General features: G+C 36.9%; 1 protein-coding gene across 2 annotated transcripts in view; it reads right to left on the bottom strand.

Moving 5' to 3' along the window:
• Positions 1-13,511, bottom strand: part of TDP1 (tyrosyl-DNA phosphodiesterase-like protein) — a 101,944-nt gene extending 88,433 nt beyond the window's left edge. Inside the window, exons 1-3 of one of the 2 annotated variants that reach the window (XM_088950025.1) lie at positions 13,202-13,511; positions 12,923-13,108; positions 12,255-12,530 (exon numbers count right to left, since the gene is read on the bottom strand). In XM_088950025.1, the coding sequence (XP_088806151.1) occupies positions 12,255-12,530; positions 12,923-13,108; positions 13,202-13,216 (477 nt within the window). In that variant the 5' untranslated portion in view covers positions 13,217-13,511. Of the gene's footprint in view, positions 1-5,796; positions 5,945-12,254; positions 12,531-12,922; positions 13,109-13,201 lie in introns of those variants that run through there. The other variant, XM_088950034.1, reaches the window with a different exon arrangement.
• Positions 13,512-14,252: the final 741 nt, after the last annotated feature.

Here is a 14,252-nt window from a genome sequence, read left to right as displayed (position 1 = left end):
CTGAATGTGCAACCAGAGATAGTAGACCCTCACAGAAGTCATCTTTGCAACAGCAGCAAAGGTTTCCAGATAGTCAATCACATATGTCTGTGTATAACCTTTGGCAACCAACCTAGCTTTGTACCTTTCAATGGTGCCACCAACATGGTATTTGATGGTGAAAGCCCATTTGCAGCCCACTAGTTCCTTCCCTTCAAGCAAATCAACCACTTCCCAAGTGTCATTTTATGCAGGGCATCAATTTCCATTCTCATAGCATCCCTCCATTCTAGAATAGTAAGAGCTTCTGACACTGACATGGGGTATTGGATTAGAAGCAACAGAAGAAAGATAGCCAAAATATGGAGAGAGCAAACTATAAGAAAGGTGTTTGGAAATGCAATGTGCAGTACACTTCCTTTTACCTTTCCTGATAGGAATAGGGATATCAAGTTCTAGGAAAAGTGGCTCCAAAGGGAATGTATTAGTACCTGTTGTCTCTTCTGTGACTGAAAGTGTAGGAGGCTCATGTGAAGTAGAGGAAACAATCTGCTCACTTCTAGTTCTCTACCACTGGTACAACCTAGGACTAAAGAGAGGACGAGGAGGAAACAAAGGAGGAATAGGAATATTAGAAGGAGAATGAGATGATTGTTCCTCCCTTGACTCATTTGAAATAGAAGGAAGCTCAAAAGAAGACTCAACTGGGACAGGAAGGGGGAGAGCAAACAACTATGACAAGTTCTCCCCCTTTGGACAATGCTTCTCCAAAGAAGGATCATTGAAAGAAGAAGACTCATCAAAGGTGACATCCATTGAGACATACCGAGTTCCAGACTTTGGATCAAAACAACAATAACCCTTTTGCATGGAGGCATAACCAAGGAAAATGCACTTGTGGTCCTTTGGTTCAAATTTATGTCTCTAGATACTTGGAATGTGTAACAGGTGCAGCCAAAGACACGGAGTGGAATAGGAAAAAGGTTCTTGCCCGGATGAAGGAGCCTAAAATGAGACTTAAAACCCAACACTCTAGATGGCATATGGTTAATTAGGTAGGTTGCAGTAAGAACAACATCCCCCCAAAATCTTGTAGGAACATGTAAGGCAAACAGGATACTTCTTGCAATTTCAACATTATGCCGGTTTTTTCTTTCAGCAACTCCATTCTTTTCTGGAGTCCTAACACAGGAACTATGGTGAATAACCCCCAAATCAGTGAGATAACAGGTTAGGTTTTTCTCAAAATATTCTTTTGCACTGTCGAATCTGAAAATTTTGATTCTAGTATCAAATTGGGTAAGAACAAATTCATGGAACTGCCTCACAAGTCTGGGAACTTCATCACAGGACTTTATAAAAAATAGCCAAGTATATCGTGAAAAACCATCAATGAACAAGATAAAATATTTATAGCCACCCATAGAGGGTAAGTGGTATGGCCCCCACACATCAGAGTGCACAATATGGAATAGAGAAGAAGATACTTTATTACTCAATGGGTAACTGCTTCTACAATGTTTTGACAACTCACAAGACTCACAATGGAGACTAGACAAATTAATTCTCTTAAATAGTTCTTGGAATAAATGACTCAATGTAGAAAAAGAAAGATGACCCAAACGAAAATGACATAACATGACACAACTGACATACTCTGAAGATATAGATCCAAAAGCAGCTTTCCCAGGTTGTCCTTGACACTGTCCAAGAGTATCTAGCAGATATATTCCATTCGCCTCATGGCCACTCCCATCACTTTCTAGGACTCTAGATCCTGAAAGACACAGTATGAAAGTAAAAGGGTTACACTGCAATTCAAAGACTTAATTAGACAGACTACTTACAAATAACAAATTTGTATTCAATTTGGACACATGAAGAGCAGAAGGAAGTAAAAGAGAGTTTGTAACCTTGATAGTTCCCTTGCTAGAGATAGAAGCAAGAGAGCAATCGGCTAAGGTGATCTTATCCCAGCCACGAAGCAAATCGTAAAAGATAAACAGAGTGGAAAGGATGGTCATATGATCAAAATCTCCATAATCAATAATTCAAGGGATCCTACGATTACCTGAGATAGTTGCACGATTGGCAGTGGCCCTTATACCTGAATGAGAAAATGCATAAGAAGTTGAATTTCCCAGAGGGTTGGAAGAAGAGGCAACACTCTCAAGGTGACTGATCATCCTTCCATACTTCTCATATTCTGCCTCCATAACTGCTAACTGTTCACTAGCAATTCTCTCATCAGTTAAGTACCTGTAATTATCTGGACTAGTAGCAATGTTGGCACTTCCAATCTTCACATTATCAGCCTTCTTTTGGAAACGAGGAGGAAGAAGCTCCGGATGCAGTTTCCAACACTTGTCTTTTGTATGTTTTGGTTTTTTACAATACTCACGAATAACTTCCTTCTTTCCTGAACCACCTCGACTTCCTGTAGTTCCCTCAGGTTTCAGCCCCATGTTAGCAAAGTGGTCATTTAGACCAGCCCCTTGAACCTGGACTAGTCTCCTGTTTTCTTCACTACTCACCAAGGAATAGACCTGAGACAATGAAACACTATCCTTGGATAAGATTTTCTGTTTTGTGATGTCATACTCGGGATTCAACCCCATCAATAATTCAAAAACCCTGTTTCTCTCAACTAATTTTATGTAGGTTTCAGCATCATTAGTACTTTCCCAGGCAACAGTTTCCATCAAGTCAATTTCTTGCCAAAGAGATTGTAGCATTGTGAAATAAACGGCCAAAGGTCTCTCCCCCTGCCTTAAATTTTTCACATCACTCCCCAACTTATATGCCCTGGCTACATTCAGTTTCTAAGAATAGGTTTTAGCAACAGTGTCCCATATTTCCTTTGCTGAATTCACCCATAAATAGTATTGACTGATTTGAGGTTGCACCGAATTTACTAACCATCTAATTATAGTGTAATTTTCTTGCATCCATTTTTCATAAGATGGATCATCTTCCGAGGGAGCCTTCTTGCTCCCAGAGATATACCCCCACTTGCCTCTACTGCAGACATTAATTTTTACTGATTGTGACCATGCTAGATAGTTGGTTCCATCTAGCTTGATTGTGGTCACAGCCAGTAGAGAGTCAACAGAGGCCCCCAGAACCTGTCCGGATTCAGCAACATGCTTGTTTTCAACTTCCAAAGGATCCATCTTAAAAACACTCCAAAATAACTTCTAACAACTTTAATTAACAATCAAGGAAGATAGAAAAAAATATAAGTTGTGAATCAACCTTTATGCAGCCGTACCTGTTAACTACATCACACCCAGAACCCGAGAGAAATAGAAAAAACCCAACCACACCTTGTAGACTTCACAGAACGCAAAGCTACTTGAATCGATCTTCAAGATGAAGAACAAGAAGTCATTCAATCACTGAGCGCCAAGGTCAAACTCCCTATGGGGCCCGCAAGTAGATTTCTCCAATTAATTAGGGTTTTGGGCAACACACCTGACACTGTCAAAGTGACGACAAGGACATCCTCCTCTCCAAAAACCACTAACAGCTGGGCTGAGAACAAATTTTTTTAACTACTCATTCAACTCAGTTCTTCATACACACTGTGTATGGGAAGAAAAAGGGAAAAAAGGAAAAAAGGAGAACTTGCTCTGATACCAAGAAGAAAAACAATCTTTTGAAACAAATGGATTAATAAAAAATAGTCAAAAGGATGATAGAGAACAGCAAAAGAAAGAAGCAAGTAGAGAGAAGAGGAAGAAGAAGATGGCGGCAATAAGGGTTCAGAGAAAGATTTTCGAATGTAATCCTCTCTTACACCCTAATCCCTTTTCATTAACTTAATTTTCAGTAATTACAGAGAGTCCCTTAAATGGGCGAATAATTTAAGGAAAACATAAGGCACATGTTGAGGCCCATTACAACAAAGAACATAAACAAAAGAAATAAGTAAACAGTCCATGGGCCATTCGGCCCATCCTCTCTATAGGTTTCTTCATAGTCAATGCCATACTCCTAACTATATCCCTGGGCAACTAAATGAGCCTTTTATTGATCAAGAGATCCATCACATTTTAGCTTAATGTTGTAAACCCAACAGCTCCCAACAATTAAGGCATTTGGAGGAGCAGGCACAAGGTCCCAAGTGTTATTCTCATGTAAAGCATGAATTTCTACATCCATGGCCTTCTTCCAATAAGGGCTACTACTGGCTTCTTGGTAGGAGCGAGGAATATCTATAGAAGATAAAACAACAAACAAAGAGCTATGGTTTAAAGGAATACGAGTAGAACGGTGAAGAGGAACAAAGGTAAGAGGAGTATCTAAAATAGAGGTACCACTTACAAGGGAGTAGTGTTGAAATGATGATCTAAACCAAGAGGAAGGGGCGAGAGAAGACAAGAAGGTCCTTCTTAGCAGAAGGAGGTGGAGTATCCTATGAATCAAAGTTTGGCAAAACAAAAACAGACAATGTAGACGATCTAGCAATTCCAGTAAAAAAGGAAATGTACTCAAGAAAAACAGCATTATGTGAGATACGAATATGACGAATAGAAAGATCATAGCAAAGAAATCCTTTGTGATTAGGACTGTAACCCACAAAGGCACACATGACAAACTATGCAAACAATTTATAACGTTCACGAGAGGGAAAACGAATAGAGCACACACATCCAAAAATATGAAGCATAGATAAATCTGGAGAACAACCAAACAACTTCTGAAAGGGAGACATATCACCAAGAACAGAGGAAGGAATACAGTTGATCAAAAACACAGTTGTATTGGCTACCTCTACTCAAAAAGAAGATGGTGTATGGGACTCCTGCAATAATGTCCTCACAACACTAAGGACATGCCCATTCTTGCACTCAGCCACACCGTTCTGCTAAGGAGTATCTGGACAAGTTCACTGCACTTGTATTCCATGATTCTTCAAATAGGATAAAAAGTCTCCATCAGTGTATTCTCCCCTTGAATCTGAATAGAGAATATGCACTTGTGATTGAAACCAAACCCATACCATAGCATGGAACAGCCTAAATGTTGGGAACACCTCTAACTTGTGGTGAAGAAAGTATATCCACATGTACTTGGTACAATCTCAATGAACAATACAAAATGTTTGTATCCAAGTCAAGAAGTGACAGATGTAGCCCAAACATCACTACGTATAAGCTCAAAGGGAGAGGAAGCATGCTCAGACATGTGAGGAAAAGGTAAAATACGACTCTTACTTAAACAACAAGAAACACAAGATGTATCAAAGGTCTACAAGGAAGGAACTCTATTCTTAATAAGGCCTGCATCAAACAAAAATTTTAATTTCTTAGCATGTATATGACCCAAACATTTATTCCGTAAGTACCAAACATTATTCTTTGACTCAGAAAGGAACTAGAAGTGGAGGAACTGAAATAAGTTGATGATGTTGTTGTTTGAGACTTCTTGAATTCCAATGCAAACAAGCAGCCCAACCTACACCCCTTCCCTTTCACCTTCCCGGTGTTTCGGTCCTGAATCAAACATTCATCATGAGAAAATGTGAGAATGTTACCTTCATCAACTACTAGCCAACAAAAATCAAATTTGTAGTGAGATCAAGAAAAAGAAAGATCTTGGTAAGAGGGAAAGGCGCAATGGATGAAAGCTTAAGAGACAAATCACTATTAACAACGATGTTTAACTTTTCACCATTGGAAGTGACAATATATTTGTAATGGGTTTTAGTAAGGTTACTTGGTTGGTTAGGGTAGCCTCCTGTCATATGGTTGGTAACTCTAGAGTCGATGATCCAAACATGAGAACGAGAAGAACAATAGCTGGAGAACTCACCAGATAAACCAATAGCAGAAAAGGCAGAACAAGTAGTAGATGCCACCAGTTTTCAAATGTTTTCCTCAACCATAGATGCCAAAGAATCACCGCTAATAGAAGCTTTCTTGCTCCCATGTGTTATAACAGTAGTGTCAATCCCATAGGTTGATCTATCTAGTTTCACAAGAATAATACCAACTCTATCAAAGGCCATTTCAGTAAGGAAATAATAGTCCAGACACAAGATATCAATGAAAACCAAATTCAGCAACAATCCATTCTAGTCCAGGGAAAAGAGAAGTATTCCAATACTAGAGGAACTTAAGAGACCCCAAAAAATACCAGAAACAACTTCAGCAATCAAGAACTCAAGGTTGATAGTCCAAAAAAGGCAAGTTTTAGGACTGTTGAATCTAAAATCTCTCAAATATCAATTTGAAATCTAAAACAATTAAATGGAAAGCAAGAAAACCCTAGGACAACACTAGATCTAGGGTTATAGGTTGATTGAATCAAAGAATTGAGAGAAAAAAATGTGATTTACCAACATATCAGGCGTCTTTACCAAGAACAAAGAGGTACAATGTGCTGATCAAAACAACCCTCAAAAAACTCCAAACCAGAAACTGAGTGTAGGGTTAAAAAGAGCTTGAGAGAACCTTTCAATTTGGAGAGAAAATCCAAAATCATAGGCTGGTGTAGAAGGCATAAAGTTCAAAAGTGTTGTAGTCCAAAAATTGAAATTGTACAGTATTGCCACACTAAGAAGATCAGAACTCCTTTAAAAACTTCACCAAATCAGATGTTGTTTGTAGGGTAAATAGATCAGGTCTAGGCGACACCAAATTTGAAGTTTGGCCTCAAACCAATGTCTCCCAAGAGAGATCTAATAAAATCTCTCCTGCTGGTTGTGCAAAGTAAACTGAACGGCAATTAGGGTTAATCAAAACAGCCCTAATCTTTTTCAAAGAACAAAGGGCAATAAATTCTAATAGGACGACAGGATTGCTGCTTCTAGTGAGGGATCAAGAGAAGAAAAAAGAGATCAAAGAGCAACTTGCCATGATACCATGTCAACACTCTTGGTCAAATAGAGAATAGAACAAGAATAATCTTAGAGGTGTCCAGAATAGTCAACCCCCTCCTCAAAGAGTCCCTTATATATTAAAAGATATGTACAATTACAAGAACATCCATATAGGGCTGAATGAGAAAAAGAATAAGAAATACAAGTGATGTGATATACAACATGGACTATACTAATAAGATACATCAAGTCACAGATCGAAAAAAGAAAAAGAAAGCCCTATTCTAGACTTTCTCTTCATATGTGTTTCTTATGTAGGGGCAGTGGAGAAACCATCTCCCATTTACTAATCTCTTGTTCCTTTGTACAATGTATTTGGGAGTTTTCCTATTCTCCTTTTGGCTACAAGTGGGACTCTCCTCGTAGAATCAAGAATGCAAGATGTTTTACAACACATTAGCAATTTGAAGTAATGCAATTGAGGAAAAAAAAACAAATTGTGGGTTTTACATTCTTGAAAATGTTTTATATGTTAGGTTTTATTTTTAAATTTTCATTTGAATACGATTTACATGTTATGTTTATGTATTTTAATTTTAGATAATAGGTTTTTTAAAATATTTATTTTAAAATTTAAGTTTATATTTTTAGTAATACTATGTTTAATATTTTTTTGAATTTTTTGGCATTTTTGTATGTTTGTGCCTTTCTTTGAAAAGGCGCGCACCTAACCTTACACCTTGGGCCTCGGGCACAAATTCCCCTTAATCTTTTTTTGCACCTTGCACTTTTAAAACAGTACTTGGGAGGAGGCAATAGGTGGTATAAAAGTGAAGGTTGCATTATGGGTTAAGACATTGGACTGCTTTCAAAATTACTCAATTACTGACATTCTAAGAACATGGAAGGAGGTAGCACAGTCTACTAGAGAAAAAGAAAAAATTCAAGTGGAATGGAAACCCTAGAAGGTAACAAAATGAAACTGAACTTTAATGGAAGCTCCTTGGGTAACCCGGGCATGGCAGGAATAGGTGGTGCAATCAGAGATTCAAAGACAAGGATTTGGTATTATATTTAGGGCCAATTGGGTTTGCAAATTCTTTAAAGGCTGAAATGTTGGCATTGTTGTAGGTTCTTCAGCTGGCAAAGCAACTGGGCTAGGGCTATAGACAGGTGGATTCCAAAGTTATTATATCATGGATGAGGTGTAGCAGAGACATACCTTGGACTCTTAAGCATGCCTTCAAAGAAAAAGGATTGCATTGGATTTAAATGTGAAATTCAAATCGATAAGGAGTGCAAATGGGTTAGATGACTCTCTAGCTAAGCAAGGGGCTGCAAGGAAGCAACTGTACTGAACTTCTTTGTAATCAATGCTATTGTTTAATTGGGATGACATTCTTGTCATCAAAGTGTACTGATTTCATACATCTAAATTAACAAAACATCTCTTTTGCTGATAAAAAAAGGCAGAAAGCAAAAATCCAGCTTTTATAGTATTCCTGTTTCAGGTCTAACTGCTGCTACATTAACTCTACATAGGTAATGCAACTTTAATGTTCAAAAATCATGTTTGACGTGATTTGTGGTTTGAAGTTTTGAAGTTTTGAAGTTTTGAAGTTTTGAAATTTTGAAGTTTTAAAGTTTGAGATTGAAACAGGAAAACCACCTGATGTTCAAAAATCATGTTCGAAAGTTCAAAAATCAAGTTTCTATTGATCATACAAAAATCATGTTCAGTAGAGACGATTCAACTTGAAACAGGAAAACCATAGCTTGCATTGGTTTCACATTAGAAGAAACATCAAAATGACATTTCTTGAATCAGGACATTCCTGCCTCACTTGTCCTTTGCGGCACTTACTGGCTGGCATCCATGTGTTTGAAATGCACAATAATATCATGCTCCAAATTTTGTGTTAAATCACCTATCACTCTCTCTGTTCGCACTTCTACCTTAAATGCCATCAGCTGAAACACAAATGATACTTAAACACCATTCAAGTTGCTGATGAAAACTCTCATGTCGGTCCACATAAGAGATAATTGTCACCAACTATGAGTTTTTGGGAAACATAAAAATATTTTATCAAATATATGACTGACAATGACACAAGATAGCATGGACCAAGATTCAGTAATGGCCCTTTTTAATATGAACTGTGAATTTAGTATAGCTAATTGTGGGGTTTTAGAGCACAGTACCTATGAATTAACTATAGTGAGATTTAAGGGACATTCATGGCTGAGAATTATAAAATTGGTGGGGATTGAGAATGTAAAAAAAATAAAGAATAAATGAACGAAAAACTGAAGGGTAGGAATTAGACTGGTCAAATAGGGATTTAAGGTTTTAAAGTTCAAGAATTTTGGGATGAAATTCATGAACTATCACTTCATTTTGAAAAGTATCAGTATGACATCTATCTTGATAAGTGCAAAGTGGCATCAAACATTCAAACCGGCCCAAGTCACGGAGTTAAGTGTGACACAGAAGCAATAGAGGAGAAAAGCTTCAAAACGATGGTTTATCCATCTACATATCTTATGTTTCTGACAAAACATTTTCCTATAAAGGCAAGTCTGCTGGGATGGTTCACCAGTCAACAGGAGGCTTTCAAATTGACATTTGAGTGATGAAATAAATCAGGCATGCTTAAACTGATAATTGATCTACAACTAAACTCCACAACTTAAGTGGCTAAATTGAAAACCTTATTCATTTGTCCTTTAGTAGATAAATTTTTAAGAAGGTTGTGGGCTCCTTAATGGCTGAAGCTGAAGTTGGGTAGATTATTACACCATTGAATATTTTATTATTTAATTATTTTTATCCACTAAAGACAAAAGCAACAAGTCATTCAATTCAGCCACATCAGTCATTATCAAATAGACCCTTAGACTTAAATTAGGATCAAAATTCAACAGGAGAATTAAGAACTGACTCAAACAACAATGAGACTTCAAGGAGAATAAAGTAATTACATACTCTTACTCTGTGAAAACCAAAGATAACAAACTTTCTTATCCAATATTTCCATAGAGAGATTCTAAGACAATCTAAGATACTTAAAAGACAGTTAAACTCCACACAGAAAATAAATTAAATAACTTACAATACAAGACAACTCAAGTAATACTGTTTCACTTCAGAAGCACATGTTGTTTGTATGTTGGTCATAACTCTATCAAATTACATCCAATTTCTGTTATTTAGGGTTCACAAAATAGGTAATCATTAACATTATCAAAAGCAAGGTTCTGGGTACAATTGGCAAAATGTATCCATTAAGAGAGAGGATGGAATGGAAATTTTTATCAGAGTGAGTTGAGTCATTTAAAAGGTCATTACCCTATGTTGGTGACATGGGTCTTATGAGTAGAGTGGACACAGACCTAGGCTCTTGCATTTTCAAAACAAAGTGTCCAATCTTATAATTGAACCAAACATTCCCATGCTTGTCAGCCCAAGATTTTACCATTACACCAAGTAATGACCCCTCATTGAATTTAATAATGTATCCAAGTGCCAAATTCCTCCTCAGCACGTAAATGAATAGAGTTTTCTTTGTCTTGTAAAAGTTGCATTAGTAGATTCTAGAAATTAACTTATGTCCCTTCTGTTAATCCCTTGCAGTCTATTCAGCCCTAATACAAGTACTACCAAATAAATCCACTTCTTATATTATTAACATAAACAGAGAGTATACCAATAAAAATGCCTCTACCACACATCTCAATTTATATTCAACAAAGACAATGTCAAATTGACTCTAGAAAAGCTCGAGTCTGCTTTGTGGAAAAAAAAAAGTCAATTATCTTACGAAGGAGAAGTTATAAGCTATGCATTAGAGCTATTTCCAAACAGTCAATCTAGTCTTTTTTTTTTTTTTTTTTTTGATAAGTGAAGGTAAAATTTTATTAAAGAGCAATAAATATAGGTAGTACAAGCATCCCCACAAAGAGGCATGAGGTTCTACCTCTCAGATGAAAAACGAATTACAACTAAGCCCAATACAAATTAAATCCTTGTTTACCCCTTGTTTAGCTAACACATCCACCAATGCATTAGTCGTTCTCCTAACCCAAGATATCCTCAAATCCATACTTCTATTAAGCCATTTAAATTTCTTCATCTCATCCTTATATCACAAAATTATAGACTTTGGATCCTTGAGCCATCCTACCACCAATTTTGAGTTCCCTTCAATCTCCACATTTATCAAGCCCAACTCACTTGCAAAGCAACAAGCAGTTCCGCCCTAATGAAATCCCCCATTCCCACTGCACCAAAGAATAAAGCAATGATATTTCCTTTTGTGCCTCTCAATGCCTCTCCTATTCCTGAGGGGCCAAGGTAGCCTTGCCTGCTCCCATCAAAGTTTAGTTTAACAAAGTCTTCAACAGGAGGCTTCTACACTATATTTGTTTTCTTTTTCTGGAAGAACTTCTAGCCACCACCTCCCAATTTCTCCAAATATCATCAAAGGACAAATGCAAGAAAGAATCTACTTTTTCTAATATAGTATATCACCCTCACCATTATACAATCTTTTACTGCTTCCTTATTTCTCTCCTTTCCTGAAAAAAATATAACATTTCTTTCTTCCCATAAAGTCCATTATACAGCTGCTCTTACACTTCTCCACATAATTCTTCCCCATCTTTTATGCCAAACAAACCTGAAAGGGCCAAACAAACCTGAAATGTGTGCAACAAAAGGACACGGTATTAGTAAGTGGTAACAATTCTTTTCATTGAATTTACAAACAGTGCACCAATTTGGGGATAAGCACAAGGAGGGTCTTCTTTTTCGTAACATGTCCATAGTGTTAATCTTCCCATGATACACTTGCCAACAGAAAGCTCCTATTTTGGTTGAAACAGGCTAACACCAAACTTCCTTAGCAGGGAAAAGCTGAGAGAGAGAAAACAAACAAAGAGACTTGAAAAATGAGGCACAAGAAAAGCAACCCTTAGGATGTGGAAACCAAATATGACTAACCAGTTTGGAAGGACCCAAGCAAACAAAATCAAGAAGTTGCAACAGCCCATTACCTCAACTAATTAATCATCTCTCAACCCTCTTCAAAAACCAAAATCCCAATTATGATGCAGTAGAAGAATAGGAGGTGCAATAAAACCCAAGACACACTTATTTTATTACTACAACACATCTTTCAAACTTTTCATTTTTCATGTTCATGCTGTCTTGTGTACTTACTCCATGTTAACTCATGGCACAACTTGCTACAACAAAGAGGATAAAAGGCAACTACTTTCAGGTTGTCTTCAGTTGTTCGTGTGTGCTGAAGGGGGTAAGGGATACAATATGATTAAAATAGTTGATATCTAGCCTTCAATGAATATGAAATTCTATAACTAAATTACATAAGACAAAACCAGATGAAGGACAAAGTTAATAGGAACCCAATATCTCAGAATAAACCTGCAAAATTCTTGCCAAAGCTTCATCTTCAGAAACTTGACGCTGCCTCTTCACAACTAACTTCTTACCTTCATCAACCCCTTTTCCTTTGTACGAAACCCTTTTATGTGCTTGAGACGAAGCTATATGTTTATCAACAGTCGATCTTACATACTTAAAAGTATAATGCCCAGGAATCAATTCAAGAATATCACCATCTGCAATCCTAATCTTGTCTCTGGAATACAACTTCCTCCTCTGATCGCCAGAATTAATGACAATTGGATTCGATCCCTCCTACAAATCAATTAAAACATTTTCTCCTATCAGTAAACAATCAAAGCGCATCATTAACAGAAACCATTTCGAAAATTCAACATATGTTCCTGTTCTTATGTACAAAAGAACCAGATGTCAATTAAAACACTTCAATTCAAATATAGAGGGAAAATGCATGAGCCATTATATAATTAGAAAAGCTAATTATTTCTTTAACAGAACATCTCCAGCTACCTAAATTGACTACCAAGTTTTGCAATCAGAGGTATCGAAGTGAAAATTGAGCTTGTCAAAGAGCAACTGCTTAGTAATTTCAGTATCTAATACAACTGCAAACAAATTTCACTCATTGAAGAGAACGAGAAGAGGATAAATATAAATATTCCGCAAAAATTAAAATAACTACTTACTACAACTACATCAACGGAACCATCAATCGAAGCATTGAGAGTAATATGTTTACGGCTCAATCTTTTATCAGAGATGCAGATATCATTACGGCCGAAAACATTGGCCCCTTCTGAAATTGGTAGTTTTGAGGCTGAATCGTCTTCCTTCAGATTGTTAGTAAGCGGAATCAAAAATCCAATGTTCACCTAGAATGTTAAAATAGCAAAGTAACAAGTTATATTCAGAGTTCAATCCATAGAGTCGTTACACAAGACGGCTCTAGAGGAAAGAGTAAGCACCTGAGACTTGGACATTAATGAAAGTTTGCTCGCATGAACACTGACGAAATCAAATGAACCCCGAAGCCCACTTCTCAGAGAATCATCAATGGAATGGAGTGAAGAAAGACCAAAGAATTTTGTTGAGACGAGCTGACGCTGCTTATAGAAAAGGGAGGGAAAAGGATGGTTTCGGTTTCGGTTTCGGAAGAGTGGGACCCGGAGAACACTAAACGCATTTGGTTTTGATTTGAGGGAGAAATCTGAGAGAATCGTTGTAAATACTGAGCGGCTCTAGTCTATGTAAGGGGTAACATAAGTTGTTGATTCCGCGCGCCGGAGTAATGGAAGGTATATGCATACGACGCAACATGCGCATTCTAGTTGACAGCAGACACATCCACGTGGATCACGAAGCAGATAATAAAGATCCACGTAGCCAGTCTCTCACTGTTTCTTTGAGTTTTCTGGACGACCAACCACGGGGTTGACCAAAATGGTTCATCGATGGTTTAGGTTTGTTAACGAGTTAATCTACACTCTACTGTCTAGCCACATGGCTACATTAGATTTAATAAATTAAACTAATATAATTAAAATAAAGTTCATTTAATTAATAAGATGAATTAAAATTAAGGAAAAATTCCTGAATAATACCCTTAACAAGGTTGTGTCAAGTCAATCTCCCAACTTCAAAACTTGTCTATGTATAACTATTCTGAATTTTCAAAATGTGTCTAATGGGTCTGTTAGTTGATTATCAGTTAACTCCATCAAGTGACATCAGCTACACATTAAATAATTTTAAAATGATAAAATTACCCTTTATAGTTTTTTTTGACCATTTTACCCATTTCGTTTAAATGTTAAAAGAGTGAAAGGGGAATAAGGATTATGAAACCAAATAGGTGATCGTTTGGTTATAGTTGATCGTTGAATGGGAGATTGAACAGGGGAGTGGGAGCTTCAACATTTGATCGGTGTCCGGTTTCATACCCTTTCTTCCCCTTTCCTTTTTTAGCACTCAGACGAAATATCATAAAGGGTAATTTTTTCACTTTGAAATTATTTA

Source organism: Nelumbo lutea, chromosome 1, assembly GCF_056320005.1.
Source record: "Nelumbo lutea isolate HS-2025 chromosome 1, American lotus-T2T, whole genome shotgun sequence".
Classification (NCBI taxonomy): domain Eukaryota; kingdom Viridiplantae; phylum Streptophyta; class Magnoliopsida; order Proteales; family Nelumbonaceae; genus Nelumbo; species Nelumbo lutea.
The sequence above is the reverse complement of the archived record's forward strand: the minus strand, read 5'-3'. Positions and strand labels throughout refer to the sequence as shown.